Raw genomic sequence first — 24,884 nt, forward strand, 5'->3', positions numbered from 1 at the left:
AACGCACAACACAGTAGGTGGGAGAAGGTCCTCTGATCGTTTGCTCCCTGTTTCTGCAAGGAGCTACCTTCACAGTTAGGGGTCCTGCAGCCGGAAGGGCCTGAGACAGGCCTGAGCTTCTCCACCCTCCTTTTGCCCCAGGACTTTTCCTCCTCCGATGAGGAGGAAAGCACAGAGGCCACAGGGGAGCAAAGCGCTGACAGTCCCATCCAGCATCCACTTCTCACCATACTGCATGGGGACACGGACAGTAAGGCTTCTAGAGTCAGGGCTTCCACCCCAGCATCCTTTGGCGGACCCAGGGAGCCCCTTCCCAGGCACATGAGAGGCTTATAGTACAAACCTCTCAATTCCAGGCAGAAAGGGGCTGAGGTTAAGGCGGGGCAGTCCCAGTGCCACCCGGGACCTCCCTGGCACCTGCTTCGTATGTACAAGGCTGGCCTTGGCCTCTACAACCCCCTTTCCCCTGAAATCCTCTGTAGTGCCCTTTGCCAGCCTTTACAGTATCCACAGAATCCCAAGTACCCCACCTGCAAATCCACTACTGAGCTCACTGAGTTTTCACGACAACCCACAGATGACTGGTCTTATCGCCTAGTGGACAGATGCGGAAACTGAGGCTCCAAAAGTCACCTGCCCAAGGTGACATGGCTACCACTTGGGAGAGCCAGCCCCAGCCAGCCCCATGAAGAACTCAGGAAGAGCAGACAGGCCTTGCTTCTGCTCCGCTCTCCGGGCTGACATCCCCATGGCAGGGCAATGACATTGTTTGGAGGCAGGAAAAATCCCAGGGCTGGCTCTCTATTAGACACATGGAAAAGAAACACAATTTGTCAATGGGGGAAGGCTGCATCTGATCTCCTTTAATCGATTCTGTCTGGTTTAAGGGAAAATGGCTGCAGAATGAGCCACGTTTAACCTGCGATTGCTAACTGCACAGCCTGGCCCACAGAAATTGGGCTAAACGGAAACTGGCTCCATTTGGAGCAACCGTCTGGGGCATCTGGGTCACAAGAGCTAGCCGCCTGCCACTCTGCCCGAGCAAAGGACACTTTCCTACCATGTGGGAGGTAGATGGTTAGAAGGCTGGGATGTTAGAAGATAACCCTGAGTGGCCAGGGAGGGCGGATTCATTTCAGTTTCTGCTCCACATTTCCTGGGCCCCAACTCACTTCCAAAGCCTGGGCTGGCACTGGGCAGACAGACAGGAGAAAGACGTGGTCCCTGCCTGGTCCCTGGTCCCTCCTGTTTACCAGGGAAGACAAACTCAGAAGAGGTGAGAACCATGTGATAGGCGTTTGAACAGTCAGGAAAGCAGGTGAGCTCCAGGAGGGACAGGATTTGGGTCACAAGAAAGGAACGTAGGTTTGGGGGTTCAGCATCATTGCAGTAAAAGCTCATGGACATGTGCTGGGGCCGCAGACCAGTGCCTGGCACTTGGTGTGAGTAGATAAACACCGAATCCTCACTCCACCAGTCACTAGCTGAGTGACCTGGACCAAGTCACTTCTCTCTCTGACTTTTCTGTGCAACGGGGATCATGGCACCACCTGCCACTTCTGTTACTGGGAAGGTCAAAGGAGATACGACTGGAAAGCATTATCGCAATGCCACGAAGAACTCTCGACAAATGCCAACAATGATGATTATTAAGAAAGGCCCCAGTTGTTAATATGGGCCAGGCTCTGTGCTGGCCACGAGGGATTCATTGGTGACGCCAGACACAATCGCTGCTGTGGTCAGGGGGAGTAGCCAGGCTTGTACACATTATTAGAATATAATGAGACAAGAGTCACGAAAATGGGACACTCAGGGGGCCTGGAGGAGCCATAGGGAAGTCAGAGAATCAAGGAAGTCTTCTGGGAAGAGGTGGCATGTGAGCGTAGGGCTGATGCCCACGGAGGAGACAGATAGGCCATGAGAAGTGGGAAAGAGAACACTCCAGACAGAGTGTATAGCATATGAAAAGACAAGAGGTCTCTCAAAAGCTCCACGGTACAGAAATTATCATCCTCAACTTACAGATCCTAAAACTGAGCTCAGAGAGGTACAACCCCTTTCTGAGGTCACACAGCAAGGAAGTGGCAGGGCTGAGGTTTAAGCAGAGAGCATCCTTGCCCCAAAGCCTGAGGAAACCTGATGGACTAGCCAACAGGAGAGACAGTGAGCACCAAGAAGAATCCCAGTTCCCACCGGGGCGGGGGGCAGACATAAGGGGGTGGCAGGAAGGGCCACGCCCCCTACCTCCACCCTGGCTAAGGGACTCCCACGGCCCCACCTGGCAGGAAGGACGGTACCTCCATCAGGTCTATAAGCCACAGCAGCCGCTCCTGGGGAGGAAGGGTGGGCAAAAGGCAAAAAGAAAAATACATCAAATAAATATGAGGGATGCGGTGGGCACAGCAGCCACCCCTCTGCCACACACGCACGCATGCACACACACAGAGAAGGCAACATGAACACAGTGCTCTAAAACCCCTCTTCCGCTTCCTCTAGCTGCTTGCGGCAGGGATACCGGAGGCTCGAAGAAAAGGTCCTGTTGCCACAACTAGCACTCCTTCATCCTAACTGCCTCTGGAAGGAAACCCTGGGATGTGCCAGCAGGTGAGGCTGCGATCGTCACTCCCATTTGGCAGGTGGGAAGACAGAGGCCTGAAGCAGAGAAGTGACTTGTCCAAGGTCACACCTGCTAATGGAAGGCAGAGCCTGAAGGCGGCCCTTGTTCAGAAGACTGGATCAGAGAAAACCTGCATTGCAGAGAGACCCAAGCCTTGTGCCGGCAGCGAAGCTCTGAGTCTGAGGGATGGAGCCCCAGGCTGTGCATGTGAGGGCGCTGGAGGCAGGATAAGAGTGAAGGGGGGTAGCAGATCCTCAACCCAGTACTTTCCAGAAGCCTCCAAGTGTCTGCAAGGCCCTGGAGGCAAATCCTCAAGGCGGTTTTCTCCAGCCAGGTTGGGGGAAGTAAGAGCAGAGGCTTCACCTGCTCTCGAGGTCTGGACAGTATTTCTGGGATGCTGGTGCCAAAAGGGACGTTACTCCTCATTTAATCCTCCCAGCAAGCTGGGCATAGCAGCATCGTTGCCCCAGTGCAAGTGGGGAAACTGAGGCACTGGACAGTGAGGCATGAGGCCGAGACTGGTGGGGACGAGCACTTCTCAGGCTTGGGGGAGACCCCTGGGTTGGGCAAGGCCATGGCAGGCCAGTGCTGAGCTGGACATAATAGATACCCTGACTGCCATCAGAGCCTCGGGCAAAGACTTTAGGCCATTCTACTCATGGGAAACTGAGGCCCAGAGAAGCCGGGGCTTAAACTGACATCTTCTGCCCCCAGGCTAGAACATACCCCATCCCCCTCACTGGATCTCTCGTCCCGACTTTCAAGGGACCATCCCAGAATTACAAGCCGCAATCCCCCAGGTTTCAGAGCAATGGCTCACGACTCCTGAAGCCCCACATGGGCATTACCAAGGCCAACCTCAAGGGAGCAAAACCCAGAGAGAAATGGCCCCTCGGGCCAGGTCCCTGCAACCTGAAGTCAGCTCATCACCTGGGAACCACATCAAAGCACGTGCACAGGGCCAAACACACAGCCCCAGTGGGGAACACCCTCTTCCCTGCCCCAGAAGTGATCTGCTTGTCCCGAAGCATGACATGGCCACCACCGTTGGCCACCGCAGCCAGAGCCCTAGAGGAATGCCTGGCAGCTTCCTGGTCCCCCCAGGAGGGGACAAGGACTCCTGCGGAGGAAGCTGACTCAGAAGGGTAGGGGTGGAAGGCGGAGGCATAGAAGTTCCCCAGAAACTCAGATCCCCAGAGCTAAAAAGAAACAAAAGCTACACTGGGATGTGCAGTCCGCAAAGGAAAGGGCGCTGCCCCAGGGCTGTTTCCTGCTGGCTGCAAGCTCTTCTGTGCCTACTAACCCCCGGCGTGCAGCCTTGGACATCACCGCACCCCCCAGCTCTGCCCCTCCAGCTGGACAGCGACCTGCATCTGTCCCAAGTCTACAGAGATTCCACCTGTAAGAACTCCCAGTTCAGCATCTGGGAACAGCAGGGCTTGAGAAATGCGGCTTTCCCCTGCCCTTTCCCCAGGAGAGCGCTGATGAGAGGTCTAAAGACAGGAAAGGAGAGTGTGAGCCACGCCAGCTCTCCTGACCTCCAGCCCGGGCTCTTCCTGCCACACGGAAGGGGATAACCGGGTCCCATACCGAGCAGCAAGGCATTGCCTTTGCCCCTTCCTTGCAAAGGTCTCCTGGGATGAATTTGCCTCTGAACATCCCAGGGGCAGAGCCCAGAATGGACCGAATGCTTTTCTGGGGAGGCTGGCGAGTCTGGAAGAAAGTCAGGGTGGGCTCCAAAGACAAGAGGGTGTGTCTCGGGGAAGATCCCATCACGGCGACCCCCATGAATGTACTGCCATGGTTTCTGGTGGGATCCCCCACAGACTGGTACTATTTTTTCTATTTGTTTCATTACCCGTGTTTTTCACCTTTCTCCCCGAGCCCGCCCCCCCCTGCAGACTGTGAGCCCAAGAGGCAGGGCCACCTCTGCCACCTCCCAGAGCCTTGCTTGGGCACACATCAGGCATTCAACAACGAAGAGGTTTTTCCAAGGGAAGAAACTGAAGCTCAGAAAGGCAAGGGACAGACCTGGTAAGGGGTGGCACTGACAGTCACACCTAGATCCATGTCACTGCAAAGCCAGATCTTGACGCCCCACCCCCGCTGGCCATCAAGCCAGGAGCAGGGGCAGCTCACCCTGGCCGAGCTGACGGTGGTGGAGGTGCCATGGCTGCCTGTGGAGGAGCCTGTGTCACTGCAGGAGACCATGGAGTAGGCGTCGCCGGCCCCAGGGCCCGGGGGCTGCCGTGCCTTCATGGACTCGATCTCCCGCCTCAGCACCAGGTGGTCGAAGCGGTCCAGGTCTTGGGGGGAGATGGTGCCTCTCACCTCAGACAGGAGCGAGAACTGGGGATGGGGACAAACAGGGCACTCAGCCGGAGTTCCAACAGCAGGGGGGACCCATCCCCTGCTACTCCAAATGACCTGTGTGCAAACCTGACTGCTGGCCTCTCCCTCCTTAACCCCCTGTGGCTCCCCACTGTCCTAGGGGAAGTCCAAGCGCCACAGCCCGGATGCTGGGCCGGGCTCACCTGACACCTGCTTCCCTCTCACCTCGTCCTCGCCGGTGTCTTAGCAAGCACGCACGACGGCACGACGGCAGCTCCCCGAACACACCAGGAAGCCCGTGCTGGTCCCTCCCACCTAGAATGCCCTTCCCTACTTCTCTCCAAATCGCGTTTCCTCTGTTAAACCTTCCCACGTGCAACCCCTCCTGGGTTTAATCCGTTCTTCCTTCAGGCAGCATCGGGACCCCCAGACCTCCTCTGGAGCAGGGTTCTCAAAGCTGCCAGCCCCTGGGGGCTTGCGGCTGGCTCCCACCCGCAGATGTGTGGAATCCACCAGCCTGGGGCGGGGCCCGGGCATGGCTTTTGAAGAGCAATCCAGATGATTCTAAATGTATGCTCAGCAAGGACAGCCGCTTGGTTAGGGCCCGCATCACAGGGGACGTTAACTGACTATTTCCCCAGGAGACTGTGGGCTGCCTTCCCTGGGACAAGGGGCCGCCTCGGTCACTAGTCTCTGCCCCAGGGCCATTTCCGCCCAGTTCTTTGCGGGTTCTCGGGAAAGGAGTGGGGGACAGAGGGAGGCCGGGAGGATGCAGAGCCCTCGGGAGCCGCTGCCTTGCCCGAGGAGGGGCGTGGGGCACCTTGGCGTGGGTGTTGAGCAGCTCGAACAGGGCCATGACCAGGGCCTCCACGGAGACGCTGCCGCCGCGGTACTCCTCCAGATAGTAGGCCATGGTGGCGCGTTCCTGCTCGTTCAGCAGGTGACGCGCCTGCTCGTCCAGCAGCAGGCGCGTCTGGTTCCCCAGGCTGCTCAGGGTCACCTGGGAGCCCGCTGGCCCCTTGCAGAATCCCAGCTGAAAGACAGGAAGACAGGGGGCCGGGAATTCTGAATGGCTCTGGGGCCACGTGGCCGGGCGACGCCAGTGACCGCAGTGCAGGGGTGGGGGGGTCCTCCGTGGCCTTGGCCTACACGGTGCCCCTGCAGGAGAGATACAGGTCCGTTCTCAGACGGTGCGGCCTCGTGCAGTCGCAAAGGGCTTCATGCCCTACACAGCACTTTTACATGTCATCTCATCAGATCCTGTCACCGTTCAGAGTTGAGCGATTTTATTATGGTTTCCAATTTATTCTCCAGGTTTCAGGATCTCCCTTGGCAAATCGGGGATAATAGTAACTTTATTTCCGAGATAGAGCGCAGATGTGCATACACCCCCTTCCCCTCCCCGCCACTGCCGCTGGCACCATCGGAGCTGTGGCTAAGACGCCGTCGGGTGTCCCCTGTCATCCCCGCTGCCTCCCCGATCACTTACGCAGAGCTGCTGAAACCATCTTGTAAAAACACGCATCTCCTCGTCTTGCTCCCCTGCTTAAGCCCTTGCATACTATCCCACTTTTAGGTTAGAAGCCAAACCTCTTAGGTGACCCACAAAGCCTCACGTGATCCGGTGACCCCACCTGTTGTCACTCTGTTCCCACCTCCTGCTCGCTCGCCACACCCCCTCGCGCTCTCCTTGCCACCGCGGGGCTCTGGCACATGCTGCGCCCTGCGACTAGACCACCCCTTCCCGCCCCTACACCAGACTCCGACGTGGCTACTTCTGTTTACCATTCAGCACGCAGCCCAAGCATCGTGTCACCAACTCAGGGAGACTTCGCCCTCCCCTCTGCCTCTCACCCCACCTAAATCCGATGTCCCATCTGTTCCTCTCTCACGCGCTAACCAGCACCGGGCCCGATGGCGCCAAACATCTTCAGTGATTAGATATGCGGGCACGTTTGTTTTTCCGTGCGTCTCCGTCACTAGGCATAATCTCCGGGAGGGCAGGGATCTGATCGGTTCTGTTCAGCGCCATCATCCCCGGTGCTGGGGGTGGTGCCCAGAACCTGGTGGCACTCAGAACCTGGTGGCGCTCGCAGACGTGTGTGGGTGGAACGGAGGATGGACGGACAGGCATGAGATCATGCACGTGAGAGGCTCTGCACACCCTGCCAGGCCTGGAGCTCCCCCTCCCACCTCCCGCCCCCCGCCATGGGGATGCGTGAAGAAGCCAAAGATAGCCATGGATGGAGAGCGCCCTACCTTGTTTGTCCCTTCCGTGGGAAGATCCCCAAGAAACCTACGGAGAAAGACAAATGTGTTCAGCTGTGTGATTGAGCAGTTTGGACAGGCGCGAGCCAGGGGGAAGCGGATTTGGAGCAGGAGGAGAGAGCCCTGGCCTCCACTCGCTGGGGCTACTCAAGGAACGTGACCCCTGGACAGCTGAGCAGCTTCCGGCCTCCCAATCGACCATGTGGGCAGCGCTTCTCAACCCATGCAAGGTGGACTCCTGACTCGTTTCCAACCCTACAGGACCAGGAAGGTAACACAAGGAGAGGAGACAATAACCCATGGCCTCAGGGTCAGGCCAAACCCAGGGAGGGGGAAGATAGGGGTGAACCGGAGACCCAGGGAGGCAACTCACAGGTGCAGCTCAGCTCCATCCCAATCTCATGAAAAAACATGCCCCCAAGCCCCCGGAATTCCTTATTTTAAAGAAGCAGCCAGAAATCCAGGTCTGCTTGTTTTTTTCCATGGGAAACCTGATGCCTTTTTAAATGTTGGTAGCTAACTGAAACATTTATGATACTGTGCTGGTGGAAAGGAAGGGAGGCAAGAGAGAAGGAGGGAAGAAAGGGAGAGATGTTCTGGGTGGATCTGGCCTGGGAGGCCAACCAACCAGGCTGAGACTCCTGTTGGAAATCCAAAGGTGACACATGACACTCTCAGCAACTATTCAGCCATCGGCAACTATAGTCACCTTATGACTCCCAGGACCCTTTCTCCGGGTAACTCACAGGGTCCTCACTCCCAGAGTTGGATGGGGGCAGGGGCGATGATCCCCACTTTTCAGACAAAACAACTAATGGCCCAAAATTAAGGTCAGTGATTTGCCTGAGATAAATAAAGAATGAGAGAGGGGGATTATGCAGTTCAGCTTTCCATGGGAAACAGACCAGGAGAGGAGAAAGGATGTGCCCAAGGTCATGCCCGCAAATGCAAAGGACCTTGGTATGGGGAACCCAGGCTCTCAGGACTGTTACAGATCAGGGTGTGGTGAAGGGACGGGAGGGGGCATCACTGGCTTTCAGAAATGGTCCTGTGGTCCTGGGCCCAGAGTGAGGAGTGCAGCCAGACCCTGCCGAGTTCGTGGTGGTGTCCCCAATCCGGGAACTGGCAATCCACTTGGTCTCGTCCACAGTGGTGCGGGCATGGGGCAGCCTCCCGACGTCCTTCACCGTCAGGATGAGGTGCTGGGAAGACTTGAGCAGCTTGACCGCTTCATCGTGCAGGATGTTGAGAAAGCTCTGTCCGTTCACCTCCAGAATCTGGTCCCCAACCTGCCGAGACCGCCAAACAACACAGTCACCTGGGCTGCGCGCAGGACACCGACCCATGCCCGGGGCTTCAGAGCCCTGATGCCAGCTTGCCGAGGAGGTTACTGAGGCTCAGAGAGGTTATGAGGATGCCTGAGGGTCACACAGCAAGTCAATGGCAGAGCCAACCTTCCAATCCTGAGACTCAGCCATGCTCTTGTCACTAGGAAGGGCCACCTCCCCTCAACCTAGCAGTGGTTTAGAGAGATGGGTCTACACCAAGATTCACCAAGGTCCCCTTATCTAGATGACAACAGCCACCTCAGAGGCCTGGTTAGGGGTGGCGGGGGGGGAAGGGCGAGACACGAAGGCATGCTTCCATGATTTCCCTTTTACGCTTCTACGGGGTTGAGATTTTTACCCCAAGCATGCACATAGTCCCTTAAAATACAAACAACATTTTCTTTAACTCAAGAAAGAAGCAATAAGTGAGAAAACTAGCCTCCCATTAAAGCAATAACATATCGCTTGGATTCTTGCAACAAACAGGCAGTTCTATTTTGTAATGTAAAAACACTTTTTTTTAAGTGAAAGGATTTAAAAAATAAAAGGAAAAAAAGTAGCCTTCCCATAAAAATAAACCTGTGACAGAATTCCAAGAGCTGGAAGGGACGATGCCCAAAAGTGAGTTGGGGCGTCTGACAGACTCCCAGTGCCCTTCTGCTCAGTAGGGTCCGCTGCTTCTCTTCCTTGCTCTTCCTGGAGGGGGCGCTGAGCCCGCGGAGGGGAAGGGGCTGCCCGGGGCTGCTCCCCGCCGTGGCCTTTCAGGGCAGCTTCATAATGCCAATCGTCCCCGCCTGCTTTTCCTTCTCCCCAGCTTCCCAGCCTGCTGATGGCTCAGGATCAACCCCCAGGGGGTTTTCCCAGCATTTTTCAAAGCGGAGTTTGGAAAAGGTGAGCCACGGGGGGAATTTGGAAGAAAGAGAGGATAAAAGAAGACCTGATGACCAGACGGAGAATCAGAACCCTGGTCCCCAGTTTCTCGTCTTTCCTTTAAGGCCTTGCCTGCAGGTAGGGGAGTTTCCGGTACAGAAAGCAAAAGGAAACTCAGACTTTGCATCTCCCCTCTGCACCAGCTTGAAGGTGCTCTGAGAAGTCCCGCAGCACGTTTGCCTCCGCGAGCCCATGCAATGTTTACTGCACACCGAGCAGGTGCCCTGCTCCGTGCTGGGCTGCCGTGCTGGGCAAGACAGCCCCGCTCCTGCTCTCGTGCCACCGCACTCGAGAGTGGGCTCAAATTTGCGCTGTAATTGGGTTTTCCCACACTGCGTCCCCAGGGCCCGGCACACAGTGGGAATTCAACAAAAATCCATCGCATGAATGAAAAGTCAGACACCTGTTCCTAGCACCAGGACCATCTCCGCCGCAGCCCAGTGGGGACCAACACATGACACTAGCCTGGGGCCCCAAATTTCATGCCACTATTTACCAGATGCCGACTGCATGCTGAGCACCTTGTTCATCCCTTTACGTATTTTTTTCCCTTATTTGATATCCTCAACATCCTGCAAAGGTGGTATCCTCGCTCTCCACTCCGCCAGAGAGAAAACGGAGGCTCAGAGAGATTAAGTAAATAGTTTGCGGTCACAGAGCCAGTGAAGAGGACAGCTAGGAGAGAGACCCAGGTCAGCATGGCCCCAAGGCCCTCATGCTTTCTCCTACTGAGCTGTCGTCAGGAGCTCTGCCTGGGGACACATGGCATGGCTTCAAACCCAGCATGTTCAAAGCCATCAGCCTGCCATCGCTCCCTAGCCCTGCCCTCAGCACCCAGATCTGAAAACTCGCCCCATCATCAACTCTGCCTTTATTCTCCTGGTAACCCATCAGCCGCTCTCACCCAATCTTCACCTCCCTCCATCCCTGGTGGCCCCCCAACCTGGGTCTCCTCACACAGCGGTTCCTGAGCCAGCACCCCTTCCCCATGTATTAACCTCTAAATCGGCCTCAGACCTGGCACCTGATCGACTTTCCCTCAACGTTTTGTTTGCGTGACATCCTTCCCTGCTTCAAAACCTCAGTGACCACCCCCCTCAACAATACAGGAGGTTAAGGGTTTCAAAGACATCAGACCTGGTTCAAATCCTGACTCTGCTACTTTCGTGCCACATGAGCTCAAGCAAACCTCCCAAAAGCTCTTGTGCCTCAGTTTCCTCAGGTGTAAAAATGGTGCTAGCCCAGGATTGCCCTCCTCCAAATGTCTCCGGTCATCAGCATCTGTTTCCCAGGGCTAACAGCGATACCTACAATTCTCGCCTGCCGCCTCATTGAGCTCCCTTGTTGAGAACCCAGGCTCCTGAGAACTTCAGCGGCTGGGCCTGGCACACAGCCAGTGCTCCGTAAGTGCTTGTGCATGAAGGTATGGGTTTTGTACTTCCCACCCTGCCTTGGCAGCCCCGTTCTGGCCTCCCCGGTATGGAGCTGCAGGGCTGTGACGAAGGACTTCCGTGGGCACACGGACCTTGCTGAGGGCGGACGGCCCCTCCTGCCGGGCCCCTCTGCATCCATGTCACGACACGGCCTCCCGTGTGCCAGTGGTTCCACCTCTGCCCTCTGGCCAGCATGAGCCCACCCCGCCACCCCGCAACCCCCCGGCCCAGCCTGCACTTCCCATCTGCTCGAGGGCTCCGCTTCCTTAAGTATCATTCTCAAGAGCTTTGGCTTTTGTTAAGCTAAGGGAATCAATTTTAATCTTCCCCACACACTTTATTTCCATCCCAACAGTTTAATTAAAGGAACTAGCATCTGAGAGACCGGATACGTCAGGGCATCCTTTTGGGCGCGAGCCTCTCCCTTCAGGTTGGCGGGGGGGGAAGCCAGGGGAGGGACGACTCAATTCCACAAGCATCTACCTGGCCCTCTGGAGAGGCTTGGCGGGGAACATCTCAAATACTGCCCGGCAAGTAGGGACGCTACTGTAAGAATCCCTTGCTTATCTGCAACTTAAATATAAAAGGACATCCTGTATTTTGATTCGCTAAATCTGACAACCCTGGGTACGGTGTCAGTAATGGGGGGATGGGGGGACAATGGTTTTTTGGGGTGGGCCCTGATTTAGCACAGTGGTGTCCAAACTCCCCCGTTATTCTCCCTGGCCCTGAGCCTGGCACCTGTCATTTACGCAGTGCCGTGAATGACCCGCTGTGAATTACTCCAGCCCCGTGCTCAGCATTAACGGCCCTGAAGTCACAAGGTCGCTGAGCTAGTCGTCATTTCCCTTCACACCTGCTGAATAAATACATCTCTACTGGATTTGTGGGAGGCGGCGTGGGGTCTGTGGGCAGCCCACCAGGGGAACAGGTGTGAAAAGGGAGTCGCGTTTGGGAAACCCGTCCTGGATGGGGGGAATGTGAGCCCATCTTCTCAATCTCCTTCCAATCTTCTTCTGTCTTTCTTGTTCTTCCAGCATCTGTTTTATTTTTTTTTATTTTATTTTTTAAAGATTTTATTTATTTATTCGACAGAGATAGAGACAGCCAGCGAGAGAGGGAACACAAGCAGGGGGAGTGGGAGAGGAAGAAGCAGGCTCATAGTAGAGGAGCCTGATGTGGGGCTCGATCCCATAACGCTGGGATCACGCCCTGAGCCGAAGGCAGACGCTTAACCCCTGTGCCACCCAGGCACCCCAACCAGCGTCTGTTTTAAAACCCAAGTTCTAGACAGGGTTGGCTTCAAGCCCCCAGACAGCCTCCCACAGACCGAGTGGGTCTGAGATGCTCCCACGCCTCACGTCCGTTCTCTTCACATCCTCTGCTCGCCGGAAAGCTTCCCAGGTCCGACGGCCCTGTCAGCACAGGGGGCTGCACGCTCACCACCACTGAGAGTCCACAAGCCCCTTCCAACAAACCTGGTATCTTCCCGGCTGCTCAGAGCCCTGTGTGGCCCGCAGTGTGTGGAGTCCCATCCCTACGGTGCAGCAGAAAGAAGCCCCTGGCTCCGAAGCCAGACAACCATGCAATAGGAGTGGTGTGGCCCTGCACTGCTCTTGGGTACACTCCGAGTCTCAGTGTCCTGTCTGTAAAATGGGTTTGATGTTACCAGCAAGGCCTGGGAGGCCACAAGGATCCAATGGGACCACTGGCACATAAACGCATTCTGATGGCTTTTCATTTGCTTCTCTTCCAAACGGAGGGGACAGGTTCCGAGATGTCAGGTGACTTACTCAAGGTCACACAGGATGGGAAAAATAGAGCCAGCATTGGAGCCCGGCTGTTTGCACATTCTTCACGCTTCTGCCTCCTTTATCCCGGCGTGTCCTGGCCCGCAGGAGACATTCAGTAAATAGTGAAGAGAACAGAGACACCCATCCTCCCCACCTCCCACCTGCCCCTTTCCCTGGGTCTGGGCAATGTGAAGCTGGAGGTGGCCATGTTTAAAGGCCTTGATTGGGCTCTTCCCCCCCAAGACGAAGAGTTCGATGTGTTTGTTCCTTGCTCTGAAGCTAGTCCTGAGTTAGACAATGTGGGTAAACAAGGCACCAAGTGGGAAGACAAAGATGCTGTGGCTGCCAGGGTCTTCCAAAGTCTCCTACGGACGGGGAGACTGAGGCCCAGACCGCACGGGGACGTGTCTAGGGCCACGGAGCGAAGCCCTGGCAAAGCCCAGGCTCTGAGGCTCTTGCTCTGAGCAAGAAGACACCCACGCCAGCCCGAGCTCAGCAGGACACGACCCCCTGGAGAAAGGAGAGACACACGCAGTGTGATCGAGTGTCTAATATTGCTCAGCTTGCAAACTGGATGCCGATGGGGAGGACACAGAAAGATAAACGAATAAAGGTGGCTTTATTTTATTTATCACCACGGGCACCCTGTTTATCACCAGTGATGGGGGAGCTGGGGGCAGACCACGGGAACGCCCTTTATTTTAAGGCAGAGGAAAGATGCCTTAAACTCCTCTGTCATCCACAGCCCATCAAGTGACAGGCTCAGATCAGGGACACTGAGGAGGGCACAAAGAGACCTCAACAAGGACAGGACACTGGTTTCCCCCGACCGTGGCCAACCCCCTGGAAGCGGGAGTTCACGCTCTCTGGGTGTGAGACAGGCACAGGAGCCCTGAGGGGCAAGCAGCACGGAGTGTTGGCAGACTTGGGAGTGACCCACCTCGATGGGGTGGTCCCCTCTTACTCCCCGAGACTCTCGAGGAAAACAAATGTACTGTTCTAAGCATATCTTCCCTCAAAACGGAATAAGGCCACCCAGTGCTACAGAGTGACACAGACTAAGTGACAGGGCATGCGGCGTGAGGTCAGGAACACAGACAGAGGAGTCGCCCACGGGGTCTAATCCCAGCTGTGTGGCCTTGGGTAACTGCCCTACCCTCTCTGTGCCTGAGTCGCCTTCCCTGGAAAATGGGGATAGCATCAGTGCCTACTCTTGTGGGTTTGAGGACTGAATGACTTAATAAACTCTCCACTGCAGCCCCAGCGCCTAAAACAGCTTCTGGCACATAGTAGGGTGCTCGATGGACATTTACTGAATGGACACATATGAAGCAGGTAAAACGGTATCTACAGCATCCAGTAAGTGCTCAATAAATGCTAGCTGCATTTTTGAGAAGCCATGCCTACATGGCTGAAGTGACCCCTCCTCTGAGCCACATCCTGACCACACCTACACCCCATTTTACAGATGAGGAGACTGAGGCCAGGAAGCGAAGTGACCGGAGCTGGGCTGTAGCCTTCGTTCTCCCAGCCTGCAAAGCCCCTGCTCGAGCCAGGCACAACTCCTTTAAGGAAAACCAGCCTATCCTTCTGTCTTCAGGCTTCGGGTCGTGCACACAGTAGGTGCTCTATTCCTGCCTGGTGAAGGGAACTGAAAACAAATGAGCCTAAAGAACCTGTGGCAGGATGGCGGTAGCTCGGAGCTCCCTTCCCAGAGGTAGCCAGGAGAGAAACCTGCCAACAACTCGATCCGCACGCTGAGCTGGGAGACGGGAGTCCAGCCCCTCGGGACACGGGCCCCAGTGCCAGCCGCTGGGCAAGGACCCCGATGGGAGCACCTTCAGGGCCTTCTTCGCCGCCTTCCCCAGTCTTTACTGAAATGGCTTTTGCAGCTTCCCCAAATGAGGATCCCGCTGACTGTAGCATTACCACGATGAAAATTCAAATTCTACTAAAGGATTTTATTGCAATTATGAATCTTTAATAGTCTTCCATGTCAGGTATGAAACTTTAATAGGCTTTTGGGGGGGGGGGTTGGTACAAGTGAGCAATGCAGTTTTAATGAGACATTAGTTTTTCCCAACAGTTCAGAAGTCAGTAAACCTCGTCCATATTAAAAAAAAAAAAAAAAAGGATCAAGATAAATGGTAAGAAGTCTCCTGAAGCCAAATGGGGGCACGGGCTGGGCCGGGGTGAGCTCTTCACACTAGCCTCTGGCTTACAAGGCAAGATCCCACCAGAAATACCATGGACGGAACTGGCAAAGCTGATGCATGCTGACTTCTGGTAGGTCCCCCACCTCCTTCTGGTTCCTTCTTGTGACACTAGCTCAGCCGCTGTCCGTACTTGCTTATTCTCTTGGGGACGTGGGCCAGCCTGCCAGGAGGGGCTGCTCTAACACCCACATCACCAACCGGACAACTGAGGCCAGATACGAGAAAGGACTTGCCCACGGTCCTACTCTGCATCAAAGTCAGAGCGAGGGCAGAGAAGCCTCTCTGGGGTTCTTTTTGTCCAAGTAAACACATCAGAGCAATAACAAAGGTCAGACCCACCCCCACTGAGTGCCTCTCAGGGCCAGCCACCTCCCACAATTGAGCTCTAGGCTTACGCAGCACCGCACGAGGCACGGGATGGAATATGCTATTTTCTAGATGAGGGTAGCGAGACTCGGGGAGGTGAAGTCACTTGTCCAAGCACACCCAGCAAGCACGTTGCACCGCAGGATCTGAACCTAGCCCAGCTGCTATTCTGAGCCCCACACTCACATTTGTCCACTCAACATTTCCACTCAGATACTTAAAGGCACTTGCAAACAGCTGAGTCCGAAAGAATTTCCTACAATAATGCAAATATTCTCTATCTGTACTGTCTGACACAGTAGCCAGTGTTATTTAAATTTAAATTAACTGAATTTAGAATTTACATAAAATTAAAAATACATTTCCATAGGTGCATGAGTGTGGTGGCTGCCATATTGAATGGGACAGCTCTCCACGCTGGTGTTGACCTTCTCCAGGGCTCCCACCCCAGTGCTCAATCCCCAAACCTCCAAGCCTACCAGGCCCATCACCCTCCCTTCCGGAACAGTCTCTAATCCATTCACTGCCCTCCGTCTCCACTCATGCGCCTGGGTCCTGGCCACCGAGGACCCTCGCCTGGACCGCTGTCATGGCCGCTAACCCGCCTCCCTGCTCCCACCCTCAGCATTCCCTCCAACACACTTCTCTGATGGGTAACTTCAGGTGTCGGCTTGACCGGGCTAACGGATGCCCACAGAGCTGAGAAATCATTCTTTCTGGCAGTGTCTGTGAGGGTGTTCAGGAAGAGATTAGCATCTGAATTGGTCGACTGAGTAAGGAAGGTTCAGGGCCTGAGGAGAACCAGACGGCAGAGGAAGGCTGAATCCACTCTCTCTGCTCAAGTGGAGAGACCTTATCTTCTCCTACCGCTGGAAGGCAGTGCTGCTGGTTCTCAGGCCTTAGGACTCAGGCCAAGATTTACATCACCGGCCCCCTATTTTTGAGCCTTCACTCTTGTACTTACATAATCGGCTCCCCTGGTTCAGGCCTTTGGACTTGGACTGAATTACACCACCAGCTTTCCTGGGTTTCCAGCTTGCGGATGGCAGAGGGTAGGACTTCTCTGTCCCCAGAATCACATGGGTCAACTCCTCTATAATAAATTTCATTACTACCTACCTACCTCTCTTGTTCTGTTTCTCTGGACAACCCTAACTAATATACCTCCCTATGTAGCAAAGGGACCAATTTTAACTTTTTTTAAAGATTTTATTTATTTGAAAGAGAAAGTGAGAGAGAGAGAGAGAGAGAGAGAGAGCATGAGCAGAGGGGGAGGGGCAGAAGGAGAGGGAGACGCAGGCTCCCCGCTGAGCAGGGAGGCCCAATGCAGGACTCCATCCCAGGACGCTGGGATCATGACCTGAGCCAAAGGCAGCCGCTTAACCGACTGAACCACCCAGGCACCCACAACGGGATCAGTTTAAACTGCAAATCTGACCTTGTCATACCTTCCTTAAAACTCCTCACTGATCTCTAAACTCCTTAATCTAGCCTGGGAGGGGTCTTACCTTGGTAATCCATCTCACACTTTTCTCCCCCAGCATTTTCTGATCCATCCACACTTGTTCTCTCTCAGTTCTAGGAACAGATGGAGCCTTTGGCCACCTCAGGGCCTTTGCATATGCTGTTTCTCTGCCCAAAAGATTTTTCCCTCCATTCCTTACCCGGATGACTCCTATTTGACCTTCAGATCTCAGCTCAATTGACGCTTCCTCCAAGAAGGCTTCTTTGATTACCCCCTCCAAGGCAGGTGTATCTGGTCCCCACCCAGAGCACTGTGGCAGCACACCCCACAGCTCTTACCATGGCTTGACATCATGCTGGGCTGGAAGCACTGAGTTCAGGGCCAGTGAGCTGCATCCGCCTTGCATGGCATATGAGAGGCCAACAAATGCCTGACAGCCTCAGTGAACAAGTGAGTAAACAGTTCAGTGAACGCCGAGCACATATACACACAAGCAGGCTAGTCCCCTGGCCCCTTCCGATTTCTGCACACAGGCAGGAGACACGTCCCATTTCTGTAAAGGTTGAGTTTGACAAGACCTGGGCACGTAGAGAGCTGGGTGCTTGCAGCCCGAGCCTGTACACCGTGGCAGGGAAAGAACGTCCCATTTTTTTCAATCAAATGGAAGGCAAAGAGGTAAAAATACGAATCACCACTCGGTTTCGGCTGGAATTACGCTCTGGGAGACGGCGCACACTTACTCAGTCCCTCATTTTGGAAGACAGAACACGGGGTGAGGACTTGAGATGTCACAGGCCCAAGGCCTCCTAGGACCCAGCCTTATCCCCTGCTTGGGGCCACTCCGCAGACCGGCAAGAATCAAGAGTTGTCAAGTTCAAGCCCCCAGCCTTCACACACACACTCGAGCAGTGACCGGCCAGAAGATGTGCCCGCAGGGGAGGCCCCGTGTATAGGAGCAGCAGAAGAGAGGAGATACTTAAAAAGAAATGTAACAAGAAGCATGCAACACCTAGGTGACGAGAACTTGAAACACTCAAAATGAACTTGACAGGGAGAAAAAAACTCCCCTGTTCCTGGAAAGGATTCAGCATCCTTAGGATGTCAGTTCTCGCTCAGCTGAAACTGAACATTATCCCAGTGAAGACACCAACTTTTTTGTTGGATAAGCGGATATCAAAGTCCATGTGAAAAAATAAACCTACAGGAACTTTCTGTGTGTATAACTGTGAAAAGGCTACGCACTGTACATTCCAACCCTAGGACATTCAGGGAGAGGCAAACCATGGAGACAGATAAAGATCCGAGTTGCCAGGGGTCCAGAGAAGGAGGGAGGGATGCTAAGGGAAGCACGGGGGATTTTCCGGGCAGGGGAACTCCTCTGTCTGAGACTCTGATGGTGAATGCCTGGCATCACGCATTTGTTAAAACCCATGAAATGTGTACAACACCAAAAGTACGACCAATATTGGCTCAGCATTGTAATAAATGTGCCACACCTAAGACGTTAATAATAGGGGGACCGGTTGTGGGAAGGGCTGGGGGGGGGTGTGGGTGGAAAGAGGCATACAGGAACTCCATACTTTCTGCTCAGTCTTTCTGTTAATCTGAAATTGCTCTAAAGATGAATCTATTAATTGTTTTTTACAGTAAAAAAATCAAGGGGCGCCTGGGTGGCTCAGTTGCTTAAGCGTCTGCCTTGGCTCAGGTCACGATCCCGGTGTCCTGGGATCGAGCCCCGTGTTGGGCTCCCTGCTCAGTGGGGAGCCTGCTTCTCCCTCTCCCTCTGCAGCAACCCCTGCTTGTGCTCTCTCTCTCTCTCTCTGTGTCAAATAAATAAATAAAATCGTTTAAAAAATCAAAATACAAAAATGGCTATGAAAACCCTGATACAGAACGGCTACAAGAAGACGTACCAGATACGAAAGTCTGCTCTAAGTCTCTATAATTCGGATGGTAGGGCACAGACTCATGACTAGAGAAACAGACAGCAGAACAGACCAGAAATAGTTCCATGGACACACAGGGATGGAGTATATGATAAAAGTGACATTGCAAATCTCCACGGCAAAGCCGGGTTTTTTAATACGTAGTACAGGGATAAGTACGTTGCCATTGGAAAAGAGATCAAACCGGATCTATATCTCAGACCCTACACAAGAATCAGTGCCAAACAGATCAGAGCTCTAGAGGGAAAATGTACTTAAGAGTATTAGAGGAAAAAAATGGGTACACTCTTCTATATCTTGGGATTAAGGAAAAGTTTTCTAAAGAGAACTCAGATTTCACAAAAGGACTGATAATTAAACCAAATGATGATTAAAATAACAACTTTCACACGGAAAGAAAAAACACTTCAGAAGTCAAAAGAAAACAACAACCAGGGAGAAAAAAAAATCTGTAATACAGATCACAGATAAAGGGCTCATTAGCCCTAATATATTAAGAATTCTTAAATTTTAGAGGAAAAAAAATCCAAAATTCCGATCGCAAAAAGATAATGGAAGAACTGAACAAGTTACAGATAATAAAAATGGTCCTTAGTCCTATGAGAAAAAGATGTTCAACGTCACTTACAAAGAAAACTGCAGGACAAAGCTACGACAAGATACCATCTCTTGGGGGTGCCTGGGTGGTTCAGTCGGTTAGGCGTCTGCCTTCAGCTCAGGTCATGATCCCGGGGTCCTGGGATCAAGTCCCGCATGGGGCTCCTCGCTCTGATGGGAGTCTGCTTCTCCCTCTCCCTCTGCCTGCCACTCCCCCTGATTGGGTTCGCGCATGCGTTCTCTTGCTCGGTCAAATAAATAAATAAAATCAAAATCTTAAAAAAAAAAATACCATCTCTCGCCTATGGGACTGGAAACAGTTAAAAACCTGACAGCACCTGTCCGGTGAGCTGTGGGAATGCCGGTGGAGCAGCACGACTGCAACTGAACGCCAGCCAACAAACATATATATGTATTTACTGTCTGACCCAGAAATCCCACTTCTAGAACTGTACCCTGAAGAAACACTTCCAAAAGTAAGAAAAGACCTATGCGCATAGTTATTCTTGCAGCGTTGTTTGTCATTGTAAAATACTGAAAACAGCCTAAGGGCAGGTACAGAGGAGAGCGGCTGAATGAGGCAACAGGTGCAGTCGCACAGGGGTGCGGGAGGGCGGGGGAGCGATGCAGCTGTGGAAAAGAATGACAGAGATTCCCGGGCACTGACAGGCAGGGATTGCCAGGATAAGCAATTTTGGGAAAACCTAGGTGCAAAAGAACCTCTGTAGCATCCCACCTTTCGGATAAGAAAGAAGGACGTTATGTAGGTATCTGCCTATTTTTGCACAAAGACACAGCGACGGAACAGCCTGGTTGAGTTGGTGACCTCCCAGGAGCGGGTGGGAACGAGTAGGAGGGAAGGGGGGGGGAAGGGGTACTCTGAGCATACCTCTTGGGGTACAGCTTTGATGTTTCATTACTCAAAAAGTAAAATTAAAGCAACAAAGGTGGGAGAAACCCTATTGAATGCCTGCAGAAAAAATGAACCCGTGTCGAATGGATAAGAGAACCCCGCGGAGGAGGAAAAAGAAATGACCCAAGTAACACAGTCCTTTGCCTAGAACCCCTCGGTTTAGAGGTAAAAGGAACTGCAGAAATAGCAGAAACTCTACCTAGGTTTGCTTTGCACAGGGGCACTCATGGGGCAATGCGAAGACCACTTTTGTGTCTTCTAAGATTGGGCAAATGAGTAAACACCGAACCATCTGGACGAGAGCCAAGCATCTCCTAAGGGCCAGCATGATGCTGGGTGTCGGGGACGCGGTATGCACTGTATTCGTTTCCTACACAAATTACAGGTGAAAAAATTACCCCCAACTTAGGGGCTTAAAAGAACACATTTATTATCCTACAGTTCTCGAGAAGTCTGACATGGGTCTCACTGGGCTAAGATCAAGACGTCAGCAGGGCTTCCTTTCTTCCTGGACACTTGAGGGCACAGTCCATTTCCTTGCTTTTTCCAGCTTCTAGAGGCCACCCCCACTCCTTGGCTGGTGGCCCCATTCCTCCGCCTCCAGAGCCAGCCTCTTCCAGCCAAGTCCTTCTCCCATGGCCATCTCTCTGGTTCTCTCTTCTGATTTCCTCCCAACTTTAAAGGACTCTTGTGACTCCATTGGGCCCACCTGAATAATCCAGGATCCCTCCCCTTCTATCTGAAGGTCAGCAGATGAGCCATCGTAATTCCCCTTTGTCATGTAACCCAACATAGTCACAAACTCTGGGGATTGGGATGTAGACATCCTTGGGGCCCTTTATTTTGCCTACGACATGGCTGGTGCTCGATACACGGCAGGCACTCAGCCAAAGAGAACTGAACACTGAAAGGTTTCTACCGCCCTGGCTGGGTGAAGGAGGGTTAACAGGGCATCTGGCACTTTGCCAACTGGAGGCACCTTGGTTCAAACTCGCTAAGAAATATTTGACAAAATGGTGCAAAACCTTTGCAGCTTTACATCTAGGAATTAACCCCAAGAAAGTCATCGTGGCTACGCAAAACATAAAAATTACCAAAAAAAGAAAAATAATTTGGACGCCCTCCTAAATGTCTAGGAATCCATCAAATACCATATGGTAGATCTATACAGTGAGAGCGTAAAACCATAGAGAACAATGTTGTAGAATATTTTTAATTTTTTCCAGTGAAACCTCTTAAAAATTATAAAACCACAGAGTGGAAAGAGTCAAACAGTAAAAAAAAAAGGGGGGGGGTATATAAAAACTGTACAAATTGTGCTCCCTAAAGCCCCTACCCTTAAAACCCCATCTCAGGCTCTCAGACTGAGACTAGAAAGTAATCAATCATCAGGGGCGCCTGCGTGGCGCAGTCGTTAAGCGTCTGCCTTCGGCTGAGGGTGTGATCCCAGCGTTCTGGGATCGAGCCCCGCATAGGGCTCCTCCGCTGGGAGCCTGCTTCTTCCTCTCCCGCTCCCCCTGCTTGTGTTCCCTCTCTCGCTGGCTGTCTCTCTCTCTCTCTGTCAAACAAATAAAATCTTTAAAAAAAAAAAAAAGTAATCATCAATGACGGTGTCTTGCGCATTCCCCCACGCCTTCTCTCCATCCACGTAACTAGGGATTGACCAGTATGTTTCCCTTCTAAAAAACACAAAACAAGATCCCATAAACGCCACTCCGTACCTACTGTTCTGCAAAGGTTTTCCTGACACAGAGAATCTTAATGCTCCACCGTCACGGAGGGTGGGGAAAGCGAATAATCCGATCCCAGTTTTGCAGAACTACTTTTATCCGTGAGAGCGGGAACGCTCCAGAAGGGCGGATACCCAAATTGTTGCAGTGGTTTTTCCTTGAAGTGTGGGATTTTCTCCATCTTCCCCAGCGGACGTGCTTTACTTTTGAATCCAGGCTTTAGAAATTATCTTAACGCTGCCATCTCTTGGGGTCTTCAACTCTATTATAAAGGGGCAGGGAAGGAATATGCCAAAATGTTCACATGAGGCGCCTCTGAGTCGTGAAGTCCAGGTGATTTTTTTTTTTTCCTGAAATGTTGTACGCCTTAAACGTATGCAATGTTACATGTCAGTCACATCTCAATTAAAAAGTGTTTTCCCTTTTATTTGGGAGATGCTCAAAGGAAATGTACCAGGAACAGCCAAACTCGACGGTTTTCTGCTAATTAGAGAAATTAAGTTTCCAAAGGATAAAACCTGATCTCGTTATTTCACTAGACGTATTCAGAAATTAAAAACAAGTCCTTGATATTCTGGAATCATTCTCAGGTTAGATAAGGAAAGCAATTTTCATTTCAAGCTCTTTATTCACTTTCTGTGCTTTCGAGATAGTATGGGAAGACCATATTGTTGAGGGAAGAAAGAAAAACAATCCTAAAAAGAAAAGTAAAAATTATGGGGCGGGGGCCGGGTGGGGGGTGACCGGCATGACATAACATCTCCCTTGACATTTGGGCGCCTGGGGAAGAATGCGCTGGGCCCTTGGCAAGCCTGCTCTGCAACCCTGGAGAAGAATCTTCATTGTATCACCCAGTCCAATCCATGTCTCTTAGCAATTCGGGATAAATCATTCCCGTTCCCCCACTGAGCTCAGCAGCCTGCTGGCACAGATAGGCTTGGAGGCGGTTTAAGCTTTTCTGGAACAATCCTCTGAGGTTTCTCTCATTTGTTGCTCCTTTTAAAACCTTATTTCAATTGGAAACAACTACACAGCTGACTTCAAGGGAATGGTTAGGTAAATTATAATTCAGCCACAGGATGGAATATTATCATGCAGCTATTACAAATTGCGCTTCTGGGAAGTGCCTAATTGCGTGGGGGAAATGCAAGTGAAAAATACAGGATGCACAGTCGTACGTGCCGTGTTAATATCGACTGTGAGAAGCGTACAGGGAAAGGGATGAAGGAAACTGCATCGAGATGCAAACCAATGGAGGCAATCCGAGTGTCCACTGACCAGTGCGTGGACAGACAAATGTGCTTCCGCCGCACATCAGAATATTATTCAGCCATAAAAAAGGCATTTACTGAGATGTGCTACAACATTATGCTAAGTGAGCCAGATACAAGGGCCACATCGTTATGATTCATTGATGTGAAATGTCCCAAATAGGCAAATCTACAGAATCAGAAATGGGGAATGACTGCTTAATGGGTATAGGATTTTTTTTTTTTTTAAGATTTTATTTACTTGAGAGAGAGAGAGAGAGAGAGAACAAGCACAGAGTGAAAGGGAGAAGCAGACTCCCCGCTGAGCAGAGAGCCGGACTTGGGCTTGATCCCAGGACCCTGAGACCATGACCTGAGCCAAAGGCAGATGCTTCACTGACTGAGCTGTGCCCAGGTGCCCCAGGACTTTTTTTGAGGGGGATGATGGAAATGTTCTGGAACTGGACAGTGGTGTTCGTTGTACAACCGCGTGAACATACTGAAACCCACAGCTTTGTACACTTTAAGAGGGTGGATTTTATGGCATGTGAATTCTGTTTAAAGAAATAAAAGATGCTAGTAAAGGCCGTCCTAAGGGGGTAGGACATCCGGTCCTGGTTTCCACATCTGGGTGTGTGCGTGTCATGTGTTGAATCTATTATTCCAGTAGCTGGGGGGGGGGGGGTGGGAAGAAGAGAGAAGAAAACTAAAAAAAAAAAACAAAAAACAAAAAACAAAAAACCAACAATGTTCCCCAAAGGATTTGGGGTAATAGCACCAGCACATAGCCCCGTGTGGGTCTGGGGACACCCAACCCTCTGAAAGCTCGGGCCTTCTTCTCGTCTGCTTTACAGCAAACAGCTCCTTGATTTTGGATGTAATACGTTCAATCCAAGTGCACCTCTCGGTTTGTCTAGCCAACTGCTGAGGTCTGCGAAAAGCTGCTGGAGCCTTACCCCGCGCCCCAGCCCCGCCCCACCTCTCCTTTCTGTCAGCTCCTCCTTCCCCCAGCACACCAGCCCAGATCTCTGTGCTTTGCTCCTGCTGGTCCCTCCCCGAAGACCCCTTCCTACACTTGTCTGCCCGGCCTCGTCTCCCGCAGTCAACACCCTAGCCAGACCGCACACTCTGCACGGGAGTCTTTGGGTTTCTGCTCGCATGTCAGGTACTCGCACACGCACTTAGCAAGTCAATGTTGACCTAGTGAACGCCCAGCAGGACCGAGGTGGAGTGGGAGGGTTCTCTCTGCGGCCACAGCTTGTCCTCCCCCCATGGACTGATGACCCCCTCCCAGCTCCCAAGTGCAGGGAGGGTAGCGTGGTGGTAACTACGAGGAATCTGAGTCAGCCTGCCTGGGTTCAAGTCCTGACTTCACCACTTCCTGGCTGTGTGACCTTGGGCAAGTCGTTTAACCTCTCTGAGCATCACATCTGTGAGCAAAGGTAAGAATCCTTATCATAAGGTTGCTGCGAGGGTGAAAGGAGCTCAGACACGCAAGCCACCAGAGCGGTGCACGGGACGTGCTCTAGTGTGGGGTAGTGTCGGTGTTCACAGCATGGTAGTTAGTTTGCTGTATTTAACATTTCCTTCTTCCTCACTAGCCTGTCGGCAATTGGCGAGCGGCACTGTGCATCTCTGCGCTCCGTGTGTTGGCCATGGATCCCCACAACCTAGGATAGGAGCTTGTGAGGAATGCAGCTT

At 52.6% G+C, this 24,884-nt stretch overlaps 1 protein-coding gene across 1 annotated transcript in view; it reads right to left on the reverse strand.

Annotated features, from left to right (window-relative positions):
• The window catches only part of WHRN (whirlin), an 86,260-nt gene that overhangs the window by 12,597 nt on the left and 48,779 nt on the right, over positions 1–24,884 (reverse strand). Inside the window, exons 4-8 of the mRNA XM_026513839.4 lie at positions 8,303–8,505; positions 7,208–7,244; positions 5,769–5,981; positions 4,757–4,966; positions 2,298–2,330 (exon numbers count right to left, since the gene is read on the reverse strand). Of these exons, the coding sequence (XP_026369624.2) occupies positions 2,298–2,330; positions 4,757–4,966; positions 5,769–5,981; positions 7,208–7,244; positions 8,303–8,505 (696 nt within the window). The remainder of the gene's footprint in view (positions 1–2,297; positions 2,331–4,756; positions 4,967–5,768; positions 5,982–7,207; positions 7,245–8,302; positions 8,506–24,884) is intronic.

This window comes from Ursus arctos, unplaced genomic scaffold, assembly GCF_023065955.2.
Source record: "Ursus arctos isolate Adak ecotype North America unplaced genomic scaffold, UrsArc2.0 scaffold_18, whole genome shotgun sequence".
NCBI classification, from domain to species: Eukaryota; Metazoa; Chordata; class Mammalia; order Carnivora; family Ursidae; genus Ursus; species Ursus arctos.